Genomic DNA, 23,278 nt, shown 5'->3' with positions numbered 1-23,278 from the left:
TGTTGTGTTGTGTTTTTCAATGTTCAATCTACATGTAATTCAACTGAGAAAGTTCTAGAACAGCGGCAAGTCCTTCCATTCCCTTTTAGCCCTTGGTAGCCGTTCTGGTCACTTTTTCTCTTGCTTCACTGTCACCGGGTACCGGAGGGGTCGGGGTCTCTCCATTGTATAGCTTCATGTCATTCAGGTGCAGCAAGATTCTTCTCCCTTGGATTTTAACAGTGATGGGGGTGATCACCTTGACTAAATATGGTCCTTCCAAACGGGGCTTGTTTCAGGTTCTAACAGGTTCTAACAAAGTTCTTCACAAGCACCTGGTCCCCTGGACACAAAATAGCCTGCTTAAGAGAGTCAATTAAATCAGTTGATTTGTTATCTTCCTCAAACTTCTTCATCTGTTGAGAGATCAAACAAACACTAGCGGTCATACTTGTTAAGTAATCATATGTCTCCTCACCTAATGTTTTTGCTACACTATGCGCACTGGTTTTTACTCGAGTGGGAGGAGCAAGGGGTACATGAGGAGTTGGATGGTGATCTGAGCCGGGCTGTTTTTTTTAATGCAAATAGAGCAAGGGGTAATGCAAATAAAGCAAGGGGTATGCAATGAAGCATCCCTTCTTCAAGGACATTTTTATTTTAGCTATCCTTTCTTTCAATAGCCCATTTAACCTCTCATAGACACCATTCGCCTGTGGGTGATAGGCTGAGGAAAATGTATGTTTTATTCCTAATAGAAGAACTATCTGTTCAAGCAACTCATTTACAAAATGCGGACCATTATCAGACTGCAGGACTTTGCACATGCCCCATCTAGGAATCTCCTCATGCGAGAGGAACTTGGCAGCACATGTGGCATCAGTGTGCGTGCATGGACCTGCCTCGATCCATCTGGAAAACGGGCATACTACTCCCAGCATGTACCTTTATCCATTGCATATCCACATAATCTATATGTAGATGCTGTAATGTTCCATTGGGCCTAAGGATTGCTCCTCTCACTGTTTGCAAGGTGTGCCATGCTTTTAATGTCTGACACCTAATGCAATTTACAATAAACTGTGCCACATGTTCTAATACATTTGGTGTGAACCAGTCTTCTGCGATTGTTGCAGCAAGACTCTCTCTTGTGGTGTGTGCAGGGTAGTGAAGCTGCTCTAGTGCCACCTTCAATAATGCTAGAGGCATAACTGGCTTTCCAGTGCAATAACGTCTCTATAAAGCCTGTGGGGCTCGACCTTGCAACTCATTTAACGGTACAATGATAACTTATAAAATCCTTCCTGCAGCAACATGCATTGCTCTGATCCTTGCTTAGCATCCTCTAATTTGAAATCAGCAATATTTGGAAAGTATGCTGCTCTTTTTACCTCTACATCTGCGGCTTCGTTTCCGTGAGAAATCGGGCTCACCCCTTTAGCATGTGCGGCACATTTCACCACAGTGATAGCCAATGGGAGCTTTAGTACTTCAATATGTTTATCCAATAGAGGCACATGTTGCACTGTAGTGTCGTCTGCATGGAGGAAACCCCTCCTTTTTCAATGGGGCAACCCTGCATGTACGGTTGTTGTCACGTATGTGGAGTCAGAATACACAGTCACTTCCTCCTCTTCAAATCTCTGAAGCGCGGCAATGAGCATCACTAATTTTTCAGCATGAGCTGGACAATGTGAAGGCAATCTCACACTCGTCATTGCTTCAAATTCACCATTCTTTTTTAACATCACTACTGCCATCCCAGTATGTGTTTTGCCAGTCGTTTGATCAATTTTCAAAGAACCGTCAATAAAGAGAACCTCTTCCCCTCCGAGAGCATTTTCTCTATCATGGGGAATGATAGAACTCAGTGGTCCTCATTACACGGACGGCGGTAACCATGGCACTATTAGCGCCATGGTTGCCGCCAGTATTTTACCGATTCCGCCTTGGTGAATGGGGGAATTACCGCCCCATTCCAAGGTTGGTGGGGCGGTAATTCCCCATTCACCAAGGCTATTAGCGGTACCATTATTTGCTCTGAAGTCCCTCAGTGGGTCCCTTCCTTAACGTGTGGTCTCTGCCACACGTTAAGGAAGGGACCCGCTGAGGGACCTCGTAGTATGGCGCTAAGGGATTACCGGCACCAGTGCCCTTACTGGTGCCGGTAATCCCTTAGCGCCATCCGTGTAATGAGGCCAAGTATACTTTGTGCAGTCATGTACATTGTCCTCCTTCCCTACTGGTTCTGCTATGAATGTTGCAGGATTCACTCTTCTACATCTAAAAATGTTGACTAGCTGGATTTGAAATAATCACTTCATTTTCAGATGCTCTTTGTGTAGTCAATGTACTTTTCGGTTTCTCCAAAATGGAAAATAGAGAGTGCTTGACAAATAATGTTATTGAGCATGCCATTGTAATACTGGCAGCCTTTTCAATTCCGAAATCAGCAGCTGCTAAAGGTTGTTCGCAAGGATAATGTCCTTTCATTACTGGGTCTAGAATCACACTATAATAGGCTAGTGGTTTGTGCCCATGTCCTAATGTCCTCTTCTGTGTAAGTACTGCTGTCATCACTTTTCCATTTGAATGTGAGAATACATAAAACTCTTCACTATAGTCTGGTATTCCTAACAGTGGGGCTTTGAAAATAGCCCTTTTTAATTCTTTTGATCCTTCAGTCATTATGTCTTCCCATACTTTTTTACTTTTGCCTATCTGTGCTTCCTTCAGTCCTTTTAACAGTGGACTAATATATGTACTGTAGTCAAAAACCCAGGCCCTACAATAATTACATAGGCCTTGAACTGCTGCATTTCCATTACTGTCTCAGGTTTTGAAGTTTTCATGATTGCCTCTGCTCTCTCGGGTGTCACTTTTCACCCCTCTTGAGAGATGAGCTGTCCTATGTACAAGACCTCTTGCTGGCAATATTGTCGTTTTTCTTTGTCTATCGTGTATCACTTTTCTGCTAGTATTGTCATTAGTTGAACTGAGTCCTCCCTGCACCTTTCCTCTGTCTCACTGCATACCAAAATGTCATCCACTTACTGTATTAGCGTGCTTTTGAGTTATACATTTCCCAAGTCCATCTGAAGGACCCTATTAAAGATTGATGGGGGCTCACTGTACCACTGTCCCACTGAGCGAGCCTCATGTGTTTTAGGCACTGCTTTTTATACAAAATCGAAGTAAAATCCTGTGAGTCTTCATGAAGGGGAATTGCAAAGAACGTATTATTAAAATCTATGACTAAAATATTTTTGTTTAGCTGGAATGTTACAGAATATTGTAGCAGGGGTCGGGACTAAAGGAAACTCTGCTTCAACAACATTGTTAAGGGAGCGGAGATCCTGAATAAATCTCCATAAACCCCCAGTTGATTTCTTCACTGGGCACACAGCCGTGTTACACGGGGACTCTGATGGCACTAATATTCCTTTATTAAAGCAGAAATGGTCTCAAATATGCCTTCATCTTCTTCTCTAGACATATGATACTGTTTTGCACGTGGCATAATTGCTCCTGGTTTAAGCTCGAGTTCACTGCTCCTGTTCCACTCAGTAGACACATGTCATATGGACTATTAGTCCTTAAGATGCTTGGCAACTTTTCTTCCTGGTAAAATGACGCTTTCTTTTTTTACCAATGGCATTCTGTCTGGTATTTCTCTGTTGTCAATTCTCATCCAATAAGTGAAACGTATAAAAAATACGAATTCATCATCTGAATATTCATCTCTAAACAAGTAGTTGGGCCTCATTATAACTCCGGCGGTAGCCGTGCCAGTAAAAACGGCAGGCTGCAGCCAGAGTTCTGCTTTTTTTTTCAGCACCTGGCAATGAGGAATCACCAGGGCATTACAGCCCCGGCGGTCCCTGAAGCCAGGCACCAGGAAAAGTAACTCCCAATTCCCATTTGAGTCCCATAGGACTCTATGGGAATGGGGAGGACGGATGCACTGGCACTTTGTGCAACAGTGCCGGTGCATCCGTCAAAGTCTGCAAGCGGGTGCCTTTCCACCTATCAGGTCAGACCTGGTGGGCTGGAAAGGCACTGGCACACAGAACTCGGAGTGTGCCGGTCCAGTAACAACGGTTCTGGTGGCTTACCGGCATCGTTGTTACTGAGGTCATTTGTCTGTCAAGTCTGTCAGTCTATATCCTTCCTTAAAAGGGCTATTACTGTTCCCCATGTCCTTCCATCATCATCTGTCCTCTGGACAACCACCCTTTCTTGATTTACTGCTGCTGCCTCTCGCTCTGTGGGACTGACCTTTCCTTCCTCATCATCCATAGGTGCTTCTGGTCTAAACAAAAACTCATCAGGTATTCTCAACATTTTCCCTGTCAGTCCAGGAAGTCATGTCAACAAAATATTCCTTCCGTACAGAAATATTTCTGGTTCTAAAGGAACCCCTCGTAATACTTTTTGGCTAATATGAATTATCTCACGTTCATGTTCTCTATCCCTGGAGTCAAACACACTATCCCTTTGTTGGTAAAGGATATCATCATGTTAGGTTTTGTCATAAAGTCACATCCTAATATGTTAACTGGTGTCTACCAAGAGTATAGTAATGGCATTGACACGTCATGTTCACCTATAGAAAGTCGTAATTCGTCAGTAAAAGGAACCAAACATGTGGCCCCAGAGAATTCCTGCACATTCATGGTGATCCCAGACATTGGGTACTTTCCCTCTCGAACACAGGAATGAGGTTCTCCCGTGTCCACAAGAATCGAAAATGTCTTGTCTCCTATCATCAACCTGACCCTTGGTTCCTCTTGTGGGTCTGGTGTCAAGGCGCTCTGTGGGCCTTCCTATTGTGGATATAGATTCATTCCTGTACCCGTAAAAGGATTCCCTGCCACTACTGTCACACTCCCTATCCTGGGTGTGGAAGCCTGTGGGGCTCCTGTGTTTACTTTCCATTGTGGCACTGTTGCTTGCTGCACCAGTGTATACTGTGGTTGCTGTGCTTGTGCTTGTTGTGTCTGCATGGGTGCTGTGGTTGCTCTTGTGGTGGTTACATTTGCCGTGGGACCTGCTATGCTTACTGTATTTGTGGCACGCTTGTCTGATTCTGTGTGTGATCTTGGGCATAATAGTCCTGTGATTCTATGTTGTACTGCAGAGAATATCCCATCCCCCTCTTGGAGGCTGCCAGTTTTGTTGCTTGTCTCTTGCTCGGCTCCTACAGGTTCGGACTATATGTCCCATTCTCCCACAATTCCAACATTGCTGTGTCTGTCCTCCATTAAATCCTCGTCCCCCTTGAGGGTTTTGAAATCCTCCTCCTCCTCTGGGTGTGTGCCCTGTACCTCTTGGCCAAAAGTTGTACCCAGTCAAATTCATAGAGGGTACTACATTACTTTGCTGCACTGACTGTGCTTCGTGTGTGGTGGCCACTCCTTTACCACTCATTAATACAGCTCCTTCTATGGAAAATGTTGAGAATTTCTTCTGAACTAACTTCGCTTCCTCTAGCTTTCTATTCTCAGCTTTCTTCTTATTTTTCTCTTGTAACAGTCGACAATGGTGTGCAATAATCAACTGTATTTCAGGTCATGGCTTCGCTTCCATCCCTACCGGTTTCTTAATCTGCCGTTGCACTGACTCGGGCAGTCCCTGAAATATAATATGATAAAATAATGCCACTGTTTTGTCCCACAGTTCTCTTGTCTCGAGACTCCAACATTCTTGGATCTCTTGAATAAAGTCATAATCGCACCCATGTCTGAAGTATCAGGATACTGTACTCTTAAGTGCCCTCCTACTAAATGGCACTCCATCATGTGTCCATCATGTGTCATGTTCTGTACAGTTACACTTGCATACCCCGCTCATCTCCAAATGTCGTCAGCCCTCTCCCCTAGAATAGCTGCCAGTAGGACTTTTATGCCACCCACTGCTAACATAATTCCCGCTGCGATTCTCTCTAATTCATAAATCAATTTTCCTGAACCCACAGTCATTACATTAATTTACACTTCACATTCCATGGCCACAAATGGACAAGGAATATCTGTTGTGGTCATTCTCTCCATTTCTCTAATAACAGGAATTGTGTTGACCCTTGTTCAAAATAATTTCCCCCTACACTTTGCATGTTCCAGGTGGGGCTAGTTTTGCCCATTCATCATCTTCCTGGCAGCGACCTTAAACTACTTACATAAGGCGGGGACATATCCTCTGTAATGCGCGATCATGCCAGTGTTCATTCAAAATATGGTGTTGGTGCAGGCGTTTTTTCTTTTGGGTCTTCTAAATCAAATCTGACCATTTCACCCCTCTCTCTATGTTCGGGTCTATTGAAAAGCCATATGTGCCATTTCTTTGCGCTTACTCATTCTCCTCCCTTTCTTCGTCTGATATCATTATACCCCAACTGTTATGACTGTCATCTCTTTCCTCCTCATCAAGATTCAGCCTGCTTAGGGATAGCTTTCTATTCGTGTCCATCAATGAATTGTCTGCTCTATTTCCTGTTTCCTTAAGCAGAGTTCGTGTGATGCTCCAAATAGCCCCGTAGCAGCCTTTCCCTCTCATCTGTCTATATAGAACCCCAATCCTTTTCCTTTTCCCTATGCCTTCTGCCTCATGCTTATCAGCCCATGTCTGTAATCTTGATATCTCTTGCAGCTCCCTGCAGGGCTGTTGTAATCCTCTCTCGTCTTTTCATTGCTCTTGTGCTTCAATGGGTATCATACTTCGAGTAACAATGTGATCTATTTCATCATCTCTTTGTCCCCTACTCTTTCTCATTTCTTCTTCCCTTCTTTTCCCTGTTCTCTTCTTTCTGTCGCCTTCTTTGGAACCTATGTTCTTTCAATCTTTGGGATTCTATTTCTTCACGTTTCTTCTCTTCTATTCTCTCTCTCTTTCTTCTGTTCTTCATACCTTCTCCATTCTTCTTTTCTCTTCCTTTTCTTTCTCTTCCTTGTATGCCCTTTTTCCTTCCTTTCCCTTCCTTTCTCATCTCTCTTCTCTCTTCTTAACATCATCAATGCCTTCTCGGGTCTCTGGAGCACATGGGCGGTTCCTCAATAAGGGCAATTAAATGGGTATTTTCCTTTCTTGCCAAAGATTGAAAATTAATTGGGGTGATGCTTTTTCTTTCCTGGTGCCCATTAATTGTGGAGTCCCCCAGTGGGCTAGTCTGTCCCCCTGCTTTTCAATCTTTACTTTACATTACTTTACACTGTTCACAAGGACATCAGAGTGTTCTTCATGAATTACGCTGATAGTACTCAGCTGGTGAGAGAGCTGAGCGGTAATTGAAAGATAGATGCCTGCAATCTCAAGACAGTCTATAAAACCACAGAGGCCTGGATGACATCCAACTGGATGTGCTTGAATGGAAATAAAAAAAGACATATTGGATTAACACCCGAGAGAAAGCTGCAAAAAACAAATTGCTGACCCATCTCCCTACGACAGTAAAGAAACTAAATGAAGTTCAAGATTATATCAAAAGATTCCCAAATAAGATCTTGAGAAATACTTTCATGAGAGCCAGATTAAACCTTCTCCCTACACATGACATTTTGGAAATAAGATCCATTTCAAAATCAAATGAGTGTAGGCTGTGCACAGACCCACACCAACGTGAGACAATAAGGCATTTGCTAACGTCCTGCCCGGAAACTAGATATCTTAGACTGGCATATCTGATTCCACTGTTCACCGATTCCAGACTCTGTGAAGAGGAGAAGTGGTGGGGACGCCTGCTCTCTGGGGGAAAAGACTAGATGGTCTATTGCAACGGCAAGCATCCTAAAGTATGCCATGTAAAGAATCGAGAACTGCAGCAGTTAATTAGAAACAATTTTCTTTCTACGTCCTTGTAAACATCTTTTTTGACTAAACACAAGTAATTAATATGTAAAAAAAGAAATAAAACAGACATATTCATTTTGGCTCACGGCAGGCACGTGCCATATTAGGGGAACAATACACCAGGAATTCATTAACAGTTGCAACAACTATCACCCTGTTCCAACATGGATCCTAATGAAAGAACCATTACGGAACAAAGCAGGAGGTGCACAAGCTGGCAAGTTGCATTAACAGAGGACAGAAGGATAGAGTGAAGTTGTAACTACAACTACCTAGACTCCCTCTAGTGCTAGATTGTGCTGATGTGCTGCTTACCTAATTGCTACTTACCTAATAGCAGACAGGATAAGGAATGGAAAAACCACAATCCTAATGTGCAACTGATGAGGAGATTCGGATTCTGGGACAACCTCCTGCCTAAAAATGTCAAGCCCACTGCATTATCAACACAGTGTGTGACGTAACAGGTAGTATTAAAACGCACACTAGGTCAGTCTATTTGCGGTAACAATTCAAATTTAATGACCTGTAGACCCAATTAGGGGGCTGATTCGTGGAATTATTTGCTCCGAAAAACGGGGATTTCTGCTCCATTCTGCCCGCAAATCCCCATTTGTTAAACAGGGATTTGCGGGCATAATGGCGCACAGATCCCCGTTTTTCGGTGCAAATAATTTCATGAATCAGCCCCCTAATGTGTACCATTACTCTAAAAGGTATAACCTAAATTCTAAGTTCAAATAGAGAAATGAAAATTAAAAATAAGAACACTTGAGTTGTTCAATATGACATTTCTGTTATTAAAGTATTTAAGAAGAACAAAAAGGCTATCTCTCACTGCAATGGGCGCCTCAGAGTGTCAAGGGATGTGCAGCCAGTGAATAAATGAAACTGTATAGAATCTGACAGTTTTTAGTCTACCGGTTTCAGTGGTTTATGAGTTATTTACCCACTTTCTTCAGGACAGTCTTCGGATCCAGATAGGTTTAAGTTTTTGCATCAGGAATGGAAAAGACGGGTCTTTGATTTCTTCTCCCCTCCTTCCTATTACTGCCGTGTAACACGTGAACAGACTGGTGGCCCTGTAATGAATCAAATAAATACAGGGTCACTCTTTTGTTGCATAACTAAATCAATTAGATCTGAAACCATGCTAGTTTTAACATGTTCCACAATACACACCATAAAAAATATATTCCATTGTGCATTCTTTCCAACATCACTGCAACATGTATTATCTCTGCAGATGGGTCAAACACTGGTAGATAACTCCAATCTAGAACGTTTCTATGGGGCAGTGTTCCATCAATATGTGCTTAATTTTGGCCATGCCAATATCCCAACCCTTGCTGGCGGTGTAGTAATTGCAGCCTTTACAGTCATAAAGATATACGTGGTCATCTCCACGAAGAAGCAGAGAGGATACGGTTGAAAGCATAGCACTGCTTGGAGCCCTTCCCACAACATTTAATTGAATGATTGTGTGTGTCCACTCCAAATGCTAATACAGGTTTTGGCTTACCTCATTATGCTTATACACGCACTATCCACGTAGTAAATAGAAGCTAAACCATCCAAGTTATAAAATGGGCGGGCTCTGCTAAGCAGTCAGGTGCAGGGTGACTCCTAGACATGACAACAAAATGCACATGAGGGAAAGTACAAAATATTCCCCGGCTCTATTGTCATTTCAGCTTCCCCCTGTGACAGCTGCAGTTTTGATTTTACCTGCAGGTTGTGAAAAGGTAAAAATGGTGTTACAAATAACACTCTCGCCGGCCATGAACAAGTGGAAATGATCAGAGTGGTTTCTTCAAAGCGGCTTTCCCTGTGTATTAAAGCCACTGCGTTCATGTCAGATCACGCAACCTCGCCGGAGCGTAGGTCACGTATAGTCTGAAACACTAGGTTAGGCAGGCCAGGCATCATTGATTTTGTTATGCACAAGGTAACTATGCGTAATAAAGCTGTACAGAGGACTTTGGATCACGACAACGGTTACTTCTCCTTGTTGATCGTGCTGTTCAAATTGTTGTTGGAATAAGCCATGCAATACTGCAGTATGTTTATCTTACACACTAATGATGCTATTACCTAGATCCTAGGTTGTATCGAATACCTTATGGGTGACCCACAATTCATAATATCACTTGTTCATCATGGCATATGTTGCGTTTCTCAGCCATTGCCAAGATTGAGGTCTGGGGATATGAAATTATCATTTAGATGCCCTGTTTGATGGATTTGAGGGCGTGATATCCTCATTCATGATGGTGACGGCATCAATTCTAAAATGTTCCAATAGAGATTGATAAAGATTCCATTAATGTATTGCATAGTTGCCCTGTAATGGCAATTGGTAATTTCTCCATAATGGAGCTGAATTAGACTAACTAGTCCCATTACGGGAACATAGCCAGGGTCTGCCATATTATCGACTCATTAAGGCCTTGTTTGTCAGTTTTTAATCAGTATATCCAGTTCTGTTCTTTCTTGTTTGAGTAACAGCACTTGCATATCCCCCCCTCTCCAAGGGCCCACAATCCTTTCAATTATAGACCATTGAAGGTCTATAGGGGGCCTGTTTAAGCTCTTGGAAATGTGCTGCCATGGGTGCATTTTCTCATTTCTTCCAGACGCATGACAAATGTTCCTGAATTTGTTTTGTATCGGTCTGGTTGTCATTACGTATATTTTAATTTGCATGGACAGCAAATCAGATACACTATGTTGGCAGTGTTACAGTTAGTGTAGTGTTTCTGTCTCCATGGTGTTTGGAGGCCCAGGTCCAATTCCTTTGTGCATTTGATCAGGTTGCAAACATTGCATTGGCCACACAGTGAGTGACCTACAGGGGCTTCCGAGCCCCAAAGCTGCTTTTGGCATGTCAACATTTCTGGCGGTTGGTAGGATTCGACCAATATATCCCATACATTTTTCCTTTTCTTCATTGCAAATAGTGGTGGTGGTAGGGAAATGTTTCCCACATTCAATATTGGCCAGAGTTTAAGAATCTCCTTTTTGATTCTGTTGGTGTTATCAGAGTAACTAAATACTGCAGTGATAGTCTGTTCTCCTTCTGGTTTTTGGTCTGTTGACGTGTAATATCATGAGGGATGTTCTGTGCTTGTTTCCTTGATTGTTTAATGATCTTCATAGGGTATCCCCTTTTTGTTCAACCGGTCACTGAGAATATCTGCTTGCATATTAAATTCTTGCAGTGCTGAGCAATTCCTCCTGTAACGTAGAAATTGACTGGATGGTAAATTCTGTTTCTCATTTTGGGGGAAAACTTGAATATTCCAACAAGGAATTGCGGTCACTAGGTTTTCTGAAGATGGTAGTCATAAGCGTCCCATTCTTAGCTCTAATCTCTACATCCACGAATTGTATTACCTCCTTGCTGAGAGAGTGAGTGAATTTGAGATCTGTTTCTGGAATTTAACCATTCCATAAAGTTGAGAAATGTTTGTTCATCTTCCGTAAAGACCGAGAGGATATGGTCTATGTATCGTGTATAAACACTTAGTTGGTTTTTATATGGATTATCTTCACGGTATATGTATTTAGTTTCCATGTTGACCACATATAAGTTAGCTAGGTGGTGCAAAAGCAGCACCCATTGCTGTCCCTGAGCATTGCTGAACAAAGTCCTCATTGTACTTGAAGAAGTTTCTCGTGAGGGCTATTTCTGCCAATTGTAGCACAAACAATGTCGTAACCAGTAATGGTGGAACCAGATCTTGAAGCACTTGATCGATACTAGTAGGGTCTCCATCTGAGGAATGTTAATATAAAGGGCCTCAATATCAAGTGTTGCCAAAAACTGTGTTTTGGTATTAAACTGTAGGTCATTAAGGATATTAAGTACCCTTTTTGTCTCTTTTAAATAAGAACACATCTTGGGTATTTCATTCTTCAAGAAAAAATGAACATATTGCAACAGTGGCTCTAAAACAGAATTAATTCCTGCCACTATAGGTCGTCCTGGTTGAGGAGAGATGCCTTTGTGCACCTTTGGTAGTGCATAAAATGCTGTTTTTGGTTGTTTGGGGCATAACAAATCTGCCTCTTTCAAACTGATGTGTTCCTCGTATAGTGCATCCTCAACAATACCAATAATCAACATCCTTAGTGCACTGCTAGGATTCCCCGGTAATAACTGGTTGGTGTTTTGATTATCCAAAAGACTGGTAACCATGTTGTCATAGTCTGTGATGTTCATTGCCACTATGGCACAGCCTGTATCAGTTTGTTTGCTAATGATTTCCTTATTATCATTGAGGTTTTTCAATGCCTCATGTTCCCTCTTAGCAATGTTCTGAAATGAATGTATGGGTACCTGTTCGATTTCTTCAAGTTTTTTGATCAATGCCTTTTCAACCTTAATTAACTCTGCAGAGCTGATAGGAGGGTAAAAAGTGGACCGTGGGTGTAGGCCATGATGTCTCGTGATGGATTAATCTCCCCTGTACCCTTCTGGTCTCCCAGACATTGTTTTAACTGTATTTTGTGTACCAGTCGTGCTATTTCGATCCTGGTTTCAAAAGGATTGTGGTGTGTTGATGGTACGAAGCTTAGACCCTTTTGTAAAACTGCCAATTCTACAGTCATTAGTGTGTATGCAGATACATTCATTACTAATAATTTGTTTGTTGGAACAGGCCTCTCCCTCTGCTCCTGGTTATCCTCAGGGAGTTCTGGTCTTGACCTCCTCCTCGTCCATTGCCTCTGCCTCGTTGGTATAAAAAAGGTTCTCTGCCCTGGCCATGTACTCTTGAATTGGACTTCTCTTGGAACTGCACATGTCTATCTCTAGACTGGTCTCTGTTCCATGATTGGCTCCGATCATTACCTCCCGAGGTGTAGGGTCTTGCATCGTCTTTTTCACTCCAACTCAAAAAGCTCCATGCTGATGGTATGTTTCTTTTCATGTTCTTTCTAGGGATGCACCACCTTTTTGGCTGGCTAGATCCTATAATATTTTGCACATCCTCATAATAGCTGTCTAGTTTGTCTGCATAGGTCTTTTCATACGTGAACGCTGTGATGACTTTTTGTAATTTTACTATTTTCATGTTAAGACACTTTGAAGTCTTTCATGATTTTGTCCAAATCTTCAAGTTTTTTCTTGTAAGTTTCTAAGATGGATTTTGATTTTAAATTGTCAATTCTTTGTTCTATTTCTGTCTTGGGCTTAGTAGATACAGTCTTGGCTGTGTTAATTAGCAGGATCAACCAATCCTGTGTACATTTATTTGCAATGTAGCTCCAATCTTTTCTAAATTGTAACTGATCTAGAAAGATGCGGGATTCAATCTGTATGATGAGCCCGCCTGGTTCTGTTTTTGCCTGTAGCTACTCGGTCATAAGTATCCCGCGCGATTCTGTGTGTATTCGTTTTGTCCTCAGTCCTTCTATTTCATTCCAATCGTCCCCACCAGTTGGTACTCCAGATGTGGGGGTTATCCCAATTAGGGACGGGGCTGCCAGGATAGTGTCAACCAATTCCTCGACAAAGGCTAAATAGTTTGATTCTGACATGGTGTTTACATTTTGGTCAGTCATAGTGCAAGATTCAAAGACATGAAACAATTAATTATTCAAAATCAAGTCTGTAGGGAGGGTTGCTCAATGAGTCAACCAATCCAGGCAAATGTAAATCACATAGGCAGGCCCAGAGCTGTTGCCGTCAGAAGGGCAAAAGTGATGAAAGGGTGCCTCTGGGCTAAATATGCAGGGTTTGTCCCGACTAGTAGTTTGTTTTCACAAAAGGGGAACAATACACAAGGAATTAATTAACAATTGCAACAACTATCACTCTGTTCCAACAAGGATCCTAATGAAATAACCATTATGGAACAGAACAGGAGGTGCACCAGCTGGCAAGTTGCATTAACAGAGGACAGAAGGATAGAGTGAAGTTCTAACTACAACAACCTAGATTCCCTCTAGTGCTAGATTGCGCTGAAGTCCCGGTAATCTAATAGCAGACAGGATAAGGAATGGAAAAACTGCAATCCTAATGTGCAACTGATGAGGAGATTCGGATTCTGGGACAACCTCCTGCCTAAAAATGTCAAACACTCTGCATTATCAACACAGCGTGTGATGTAACAGGCAGTATTAAAATACACACTAGGTCAGTCTATTTCAGTAGCTTCTAGCTATGGTATCCTTGACCTCTGGCCAGCAGCTATTCTTTGTCCATGCATTAATTTGTATTTACAGCCTCTGTCAGCTCTACAGCTCTGGTCTCTCTCCTTCAAGCTCTTTGTTTTCTATCAATGAAAGCCTGCGTCCATCTTTTCAACATGGCCGCTTCACCCGTGTTATGTTTTCTACTGCAGCAACCATCTATATGGCTCATGTACCTTTCGTTTCTGCGCATATACAATCACTACTCATCTAGTTATTTATGTCCTTTGTATATATGGTTTCTTCTTGTACATCTTCTTTCTTTAAATATTCTTATATCGTTTCAGTATGACATAATTTTGCACCTGTGAAACTCCTCACAAGTCAGCAGTGTCTGCTAATCTCCTGCTGCCACCTCAGTATGAAGGTACATTCCATACAGGTGTCTGAGTGCATAACGTCTCTCATGCACTCTATGCAGTATTGGGATGATACCTGGTGTCATTCACAGTGTATTTCTTTTATTCATCCTGCATGATGGAGGTGAGTGGCATACACGTCTGCTCCACTACAAGGTGTTCACTTTCTAGAACCTCCACCACAGAATGGAAATTGAAAGTAGTTTAATGCTATCAAAATTAGATTAATAAGACATTCAGAGGGTGCAGCACATCCAAAATAGGAGAGCTCGCTTAATCTTTTGGCTTAGCACATGCAATTATACTTTAAAGAAATTGGAATAATTCCAGTGGCCACAACAAAGGATAGACTTCACACTTCTGTCTATCATCCGCAAATAGGCCATAAGTATCTGGGGAACAGATTCCATCATTAAATCTCTTCAGGATTCTGTGATCCCCCTCTGTGAACACACTCATCCAATTTACTTTTTGTGGGAAGAATGGCCCAGGGCCTCAAACTTGTGCAAGATCACTTTAAATTTAGTTCTCTAAACTATTTTGTTCCATGAGGCTTTCCAGAATTAATGACAGGACTGGAAATCTCTCAAATGACACTTGGATCCTTACCTCTGTCACCTCCCCTTTTGACAACAGTAACTCCATCTAGACAGGACCTTCAATGAAATAAGTCACCAAGCTTCAGAGACAAAATCCTTGCAGCTTCTATCATCCAACATCTTTGTGCCCCGACACTACATAACTACATCTTACCCGACTGAAGGTGCATCTGATCTAAGACATCTCACTGTTCAAGACTGTACGTAGTCCATAAAGCACGGCATGCTCGTATCCTGCTCCGTGACTCCGAATTCTACCAGCCATGCTAGCAGTCCTGTTCCCCCGATAACTGCCTACTTGTACATGCTGGTCACATGTAAGTCCAGATACAGAAAATTGGGTTGTAGATCGTTAGATGTCCAGAGGTGCATTCAAATGAAATAACGTTAGATTATACTGTAGTAGTACATGCATAATGACCCGTGCATTTCAACATGATTTGTTATGTATAGTACTACTTTCTGTAGTAATGTTTTTTGGTCATTCATTGTCATGTCTAAACTATACAGTTATGTTACACATGGATTTATAAATCCCAGCCTACACCCAGAAGCTTAGTGGTGCTGGATTAAAAAAGAAGTTGAGGGTATTTTTGTGAAGATAAGCAGAGCTCTATGGCCTTCCAAAAGCAAGCAAAGAAGGCCACGCCCAACCCAGGCATGTAGAGTTAAGGAATTCCAGGCAAACGATGTCTGAATGGAGATGATTCTGCTGCAATTTGGGAATTCTGGAAAGGACTGGACAGAAACAAATTGAGTTAGGAGCACAGTTGCCAGGTAGAGGCATAATGGGAGTAGTTTGAACTCGGAAAGGGACACAAATGCTCATTGTGGATCCTACAAAAGCCTTGTATTCAATACACTTGGCTACTGGAAGCCAGCAACGCCGACAAAGGTGCATGGACAATACAAGGCTTTTTGAGAGTTTGAGGAGAATCCTGGACACTGCCTTGTGAACTTTCTGCAGTGACAGATGCACTAAATACACATGTGTACTTTCATGATAGGGTATATGTTAAAAGGATCTTTGCATAGAACTTTCAGATGTTAAAAGCAGGACTTGATGACCGTGTTGTTGTGATTTAAGGGGTACGTTCATATACTTTTTTTCTTCCTAAATTTCCATACTATTCAACGCTTTAACAAATAGAGCAATATGACTTGCTATGTAAACACTTTTTTAAAAAAACGAAAATGTTTTCACGGTTTCCTAAATGTAGTTCAGCTCTTCTGGGCACTTTCCCCTGGCATGACGACATTATTACCCATGAAGCTACTTCCCCCTACGCATTGTCTTATGAGTTAAACGTAAATAAAGGTTGAGCAGTCAGATTTTAGAGAAATCTTTCTTTGTTTCTGATTAAATGCACCCCCCACATCTACCACTCAAACATGACATGTGATGTAACCTTACTGTGGAAATTACGACTATTGCTGTTATCATTTTCAGTGGACTGTGTTTTATCTACTGGCACATTTTGTGTCGTGGACTCTTCCCACTGCTCCGCACCTCAATGCACAATGCCTTCAATAGTGAATTTTACAGAGAAGCATTCAGTAGCTGCACAGACAAAATCTACAGCCTCTTTTAGCCATTGTAACAATCCCTTTCATAATAGCACATTGGTCAGTCTTCCGGCTACAGAAGGGCAGATATCATATGGGTACAGCTGTGTTGATTGCCGTTATGGTAATCTTAGTGGTTATGGAAGCTGGCCAAACATACTTGTTACGGGTGACATTGTTGGAGTGATCTTATGAGTAACTGGCTCGTTGTGTGGTTTCAAGGTAGCTGATCAGGGACAGAGACACAGGGTGGGGGTTATGCTCATCTGCTTTTGTTGGAAGAGAATAGTCTTTAAGTCTTTCTGAAATGTTAGTAGTGAGGAAGAATCTGGTTGCGAAGTAGCTTTAAACTCTTTGGACTGAGGCATAGAAGATTTCTCTTTTTTACATTTCATTAGTAGCCGGCGAGGGACAACCAGATTGTTACAAACGATCTGATTGGCACTCACCGGGTCCTTACCTGCATGACAAGGCTCCCCTCGCTGCGGTGTCCCTTGGGGTCCTTCCGGCTGGCTGACATAGAAAGAGAGAATGGACAACTTGTAGTTCCCTCTCTGCTTTGGCCGCCATGGATAGGGAAAAAGGACTATTTGTAGTCCCTTCTCTCATTCCATGGCAGCCATTTTATTTGTTTACTTTTTAAAATCTTTTAAATGCCGCCATTGAACGGGAGAACGGACTTTGTTTCCCATTCCATGGTGGCTACTTTTGTTTCGGTTGCGGAACACCAAAGCGCTGCGCTTGGGCCAGTGGCTATAGGCCCAAGGACCGTACCTGAGGCGTTAATGCCCCCCAGCACAGGACATATTGCTTAATTATCTTCAGGAGGGCACACACCTGACCTCTGTTCACTTATCTGCAGCATGATCTGGTGTGTTTGTTGCCAAGTTAGGGTTTTTTATTTGGGTTGTCATTTTGTTAAATATTGAGGCATAGTATGATAGTAAAAATGCATGTGTTCCTGGAGGCGGGCACCGTCTTCCAACACATTGCGGTAACCCTGGATTCATCACATGGCTGTAGACCACTTAGCTTCACAATCATGTGCTATCCTAATAACATTACATTGCTGTCGTTCAACGGCCAGCATCATGCCACATCATCACTGATTCCATCTATGACCTGGATGACACAACATATGTGGATGCATGACACCATATACTAAGGCAGAGACAGTCTTTGATTTATGCCTGCAAATATGTATTGAAGACTTTTTTCTGGTACATTTTGTTGCATGTGGTCTTTACTAATATATCAATGTTTTCTTCGAAGGATACAACACTCTCCAGTGCATAGCATTACTACTGCCCTTGTCCTAGGTAAGTGCTCATAAAAATCTCATTTCATTCCAACAAAGCAATGTCTTTCACCATGCCGGGCCATGAATGCACATAGTATTAATGGTGCATGTTCATGTATGGTGTATAATTCAAATAATCCTCAAACAAATGTATTTATGTATTGATATGTTGGTGCCACGCAACACAGGTCGTCCCACTTCAAAGTGTCCAGTGGTGAGTGGGTCAGAAGGAGTGGTAGTTAGGGTAAACAAGCAGGGGGTGGGGAATTCTGGAATTGGAAGGGGTGACTGAGGGCTGTGAGGATGTCCAACATAGAGGCAAAACCTGGCAGTTGTCTTACTCCAGATGCCTACACCATGCAGTCACATGAACGGTGCTGGGAGGAGCAGTAGTCTCTGCTTACTGGATGAATTGCCTTCAGAGACTTTCTGAAGTTCATGTGCAGTATTATGTCCACTGCAGATTGCCCCCATGGGTTTGGGTCAACGACACCCTGCATCATTCAGTCACACTTTCCTTAATTAGCCCTTGGTGACCAGAGTTTGCCTTTGTTGGTAGTTCTTACGGCCCTTGATGGGGCACAGTGGACTTCTTTCATTAGGCATTTTAGGCCTTTACTGGCTCAGGGGTGATGCATAGGAGTTTCAAGGTGATCATATAATCCACCTGGAACCATTAGAGGGGTTCTAGTGCATGAGTCAGGTTATATTATCTTTCCAAATGAAGGGCCATCTGAGCTGTACCAATTTGCAGTAGTAACTGGAGCTCTTGTACTCATTTCTTTGTGAGGGCCTTGCACAGGCACAATTTCTGTAGACTATAGAGCCAAGTGCCAACGGTCATACCAGATCTGCCTTCAGCCTGTATTAAAAAAAAGAACAGGATGGTCTTTGGGGTGGTTTGACACTGCACATCCCTGTAAGTATGATCACCACTGGCACAAAGATTGCATTGCGCATTCAATAGGGTCAATTATGGGCTTAGATGCAGGAGGGTAAACTATGAACTAAGAAATGATAGATCGCTCTGTTTAAAGAAAGATAAGAGTCCAGAGACAAATGTTACATCAAAGGGGACAACTACAGCTTGAATTGTATGATTCGCTTATGGGCCATTTCAGGAGCCCGGGAAATCCACCGGAAAAAGCACAACCCTACCTTACCCTCTTCATTACACAAACAGGTAATGAGTAGTCACCACACGAGTGTGGGAAGTCTGCATGTTTTGACCCTGTCACTGCACACATTTAGTCACCCTTCATGACAGATCTGAAGCTCCCTAGGAGGCGGGCGCTTTGGGCAAATCGAAGGACTTTCCTTCTTAATAAGGTTCCACCAAATAAAGCCCCTGTGCAGTGAGCCGCAGCCTGCCATCCCCACTCCTTCTTCCAGCCACTCTGCCTTCCAGAACACAACAGTCATTAGCCTTCTAGAGCAGCCTTGTCATGTGCCAAGAGAACACTGGCATGAGCAAGAGCATCACAACACACCTCCTCTTCTAATACAATTTGAGAGAAGCTGTGCTCCAACCTACACAACCTGTTGAGGTGCCATACCTGTCCCACTTCCAGGCGCAGAGCTTCCCTTAGAACCCTATCCACTCTCTGCTCTCCAAACACTACTTCTCCTTGGTTTCTATGTGCCCGTTTCTTAACCCTTACCAAGCCACCAACTTCCACCAGCAACGGTTCAACACATTTAAGGTGATCATGCCGCTCTTTCAACCTACACTTCGCATCCCTCATCCTCTGCTCCACCACACCGGCTTCTACCCTAATGCTTCCCTGCTCACCCCATCCAGGGTGGGCACATGCAAAAGGACCCTTCCGTCCTCTCATTAGATCAAATGGTCCGTACCCTGCGCCCAAATTGGGAGACAAATGCAGCCCCGTCACCATTTCTCTGATTGCCTTTTTTTTAATCCGCACCACTTACACTCGACATCCGCACAGCATCCATCAGGCACTGGTTCACACGTTCCACTGCCCCATCACTCTGGGAATGATACACGGATGTCCTCGTCTTTTACCTACGAAGAGGGGACTGTTCTCAGACAGCAAGCTTTCCGGGTCCCCCTTTTACTTGAACACTTCCTCTAAGAACTTAATTACTGTGTACTCACCAATCTGGCAGGGCATCTCACCCATTTTGGACAGAAGATGCCGTTACACAATCACATACTTATTCAATTGTCTTAAGTCTATGCTAATCTCACTTCCCTGTTGAATTAGTTTCATCTTGGCTACCTCATAGGTGGGCACCCTCCTAAACACAATATGGGGCACAAAACCACACAATTTACCTACTTCCTCTGGGAACACAGTTGCATTTGCATCCACATCCTTGCTCCCGTTGCAGCTTTCGTGCACATCCCACACCTGTTCTCCAATACTGAGTTCAAGTTGTATGCTGACTTTGTTTTACTCCCTCCGGGCTAGTAGTGAAGCCTCTTTCTTTTTGTGATGCATAGCTTTGCCAGGGTTGCTACAAGATATCCTTGCAGCTCAGCCAGGGCCACCATTAAAAACAAAGTATTGAGGGTGTGCTTCATACTTAGCTATACATTTGACCATTGAGTTTGCCATGGTGTAATGTTAGGAACCTGCTGATGTCATATAAATACTAAATAGATACATAAATAGATGAGTACATAACTACATAAGTATATTAATACAGGGGAAGTCATGTTTTTAAGATTGCAATTGCAGCACGTTGCGATAAAGCTATGGCATTGATCGCTTGCATAAGCGCTCCTGTTGAGCATGTTCCTCTGGTAGCCCCCAAGTCTCATAATCAATAGAGATGGATAATTAGGAATGCAGTAGGAGATCTAATTTGACCTTAGTACTATTGTCTAATTCCTGTCAGTGTCCCCTAATGGAAACATTGTTTTCAAGCCAACCGGCATGGAAGCATGAACACTAAAACCAAGATCGGGGGCATTCCGGCGTAGGCAAGGAGACGCAGTGGGCCAGCGCAATGAAAGTCAAGGTCAACCCCCAACATGGTGAATGGCTTCAATAAGAGTTGTACATAGATCCTCTCCTCCCGAGAAGATTCGTAGTTGAAGAAACCACGCCTTAGCTGGAGGTGGGGAACGGTAGGTTTATTTAACTTTACTTCCAATTAAGCCCACGAGCAGGCTAGCAACTGTGCTCTCCCTCTACATGCACTCGACCTCTCACAACTGCCTACATTCTAGATCCCTCATGCATACTCCCCATTCCATTCCATTGGTCAAGGTCAGTCTAGCTGCCAGCACACTGCATACCTCCCCTTCATCAATCCAACACAAAATCTCTGAACTTCTCTGGTAGCTTCACAGACCAGATGGATCTATGATGAGGCATCATTTCAACATGATTCTCTCTCGTCCACTTGGGATGGTTCTTGACCAACTCATGATAACCTTCACTTCCACCTACTTTCACAACCCTGTTCATGTTCCACATCCTTCCAGCCTCTGCCATAACAGATCTATGGAAGACCCTATTAACCTTACATGGTTGAGACCAGCACATGGGTCCTCGTCTCAAATGGCCAGGCAGTCTAACTCTCACACACTCAACTTCTTACACACTTCTCTGTTTGACCGCCTTTCTCGCATCGTATCTGATCTTGTTGATTATTTGCCTCTCCTTGATATGTGATCTCGCCTGTTGCACATTCTCCCACGTCCATCTCGCCCTTTTCATCTACAGGGGCACAACCTACTGTTAGGTTTCTCCCCCCTACTCAGTTGAAACGGCGACATTCCCATAGTCACATGTGGGGAGAAGCAATGAGCTTCAACCCTGCTCAACACCACTTTTTTCCCAATCCGCTTGACTGGCCCATGGCCACATTTTACAATCTTTTATCACCTTGTTATCCATGCCCACCTTTTCCTCAGGCATTTGTGGCACATGCACTCGTGTCATGGGGCTTTCCCTAAGCATTAGACTTTTCTCACTCAATGCACATGACACACAATCAGCTACCACTCTCTCTACCTCAAAGTCACACACAGGCCACCAAAATTCAGCATGCAGAGCTTGCTTCATCTATGTGATGACCTGATGACCCCAATAGGCTATCTCCACACTTCTCGTTACATACTCCCCAGCTACCTGCAGCTCATCTCTCACAATTAATAACCCCTCTAAGTTTGTTCCCAATACACTCTGCTTCAATAAACTCCCACTTTGCTTCAATTCGCTCTTCACCTTCATCAAAACATTATCCTCGCTCATACCTTTAACACACTCCTCCTTCAACACTCAAAACACATTCTTCCTCATTCCTGTCATGCTTATTCTCTTCACACATGACCATATGAGACAAACAGTCAGCAGGGACATTTCACTTTCCGGGAACATATTCTCCATCAAATTGGTATTCCTGAAGTGCTATCAGCCATTTTCTTATCCCTGACAATACACATCCCAGTCCTTTCTTTTAAAGAGTCTCTCAAAGTGGTTTGTGATCACTTTGGACTATAAACGTTGTGCCCACAGGAATGTCCTGAATTTTATCTATTGACCGCTTGAAAGCCAATAGCTCCTTTTTTACGATAGTGGAATAATTGATTTTGGCGTGAGGCAAAACCTATGACATACTCCTTGTCACCGTCAGCTAGTGTGAGCTCGCATTCCAGTATTGGTGGCATCTGCAGAAATTATTATTTTTCCCTTCAACCTCGAGACCCCCAGCTCTTTTGCAGGACTTTACGACTTTTTAATTTCAACCCTGGGGAGAGTGAGCCCTTTTTCTCTCTCATGTATTTTGAGCTGATTTGGATTCTGTGTTTGCTTTGGTTTTGGAGTCTGACACACTCCATAGGCATCTACTTTTTGTATGGTGACAAACAGCACCCTCAGTGCAGTGTCACAGTGAAATCCTTTAGATTTATCTTAAGGTTTAAAAACCTTTTCTCTGGTTAACTACATTTCCCAAGAATAGTAAAGTGAAATTGACTTTACTTACCTTTTTCCTTTGTAGGTCCAGCACACCCCATCTTATGTGGCGTGCTGGGGGGTTACTTAGTAGCCCCTTTTCCAACTTACTCACGTAAGAAAATGTATGTTACCCTCACTACTTTAAATGGCTGGTGGCATTTTCCTACCATTGTGCTTTTCTACCGCAAGCTGAATCCACATGGGTGACCATTGTGTCAATATGGCCCGGTCTTCTTTTTTTGCCATTTCTTGTTTGTGATGTCATGGAAACCTGAATGCACCCAGTCCTGATTGGCTGTCCCACCCTGCTGTGTGAGTGTCAGTTAGGCTGTGCATCAATGGGCGAAACCTGCTTAAAAGGTGAGGTTTCTTGGACTGAAGACAGAGTCGACCACTGGGAAGAACACCCCGATGAAGAAATCGTAAACAAAGCTTTCTGCATCCTCCTGGATTGTTGAACTCCCTTGTGAATCCCTGCTGTTGTGCTGAAAATCC

At 43.0% G+C, this 23,278-nt stretch overlaps 1 protein-coding gene across 1 annotated transcript in view; it reads left to right on the top strand.

Moving 5' to 3' along the window:
* The window catches only part of LOC138453075 (adhesion G-protein coupled receptor F3-like), a 124,738-nt gene that overhangs the window by 78,461 nt on the left and 22,999 nt on the right, over positions 1-23,278 (top strand). Inside the window, exon 5 of the mRNA XM_069605581.1 lies at positions 17,819-17,865. Coding sequence (XP_069461682.1) covers positions 17,819-17,842 — 24 coding nt within the window. The 3' untranslated portion in view covers positions 17,843-17,865. The remainder of the gene's footprint in view (positions 1-17,818; positions 17,866-23,278) is intronic.

The sequence above is a fragment of the Ambystoma mexicanum genome, chromosome 4p (assembly GCF_040938575.1).
Source record: "Ambystoma mexicanum isolate Mex_15411 chromosome 4p, UKY_AmexF1_1, whole genome shotgun sequence".
In the NCBI taxonomy this organism is placed as follows: Eukaryota; Metazoa; Chordata; class Amphibia; order Caudata; family Ambystomatidae; genus Ambystoma; species Ambystoma mexicanum.
Note: the sequence above shows the minus strand (reverse complement) of the source record. Positions and strands in the feature narration are given on the sequence as shown.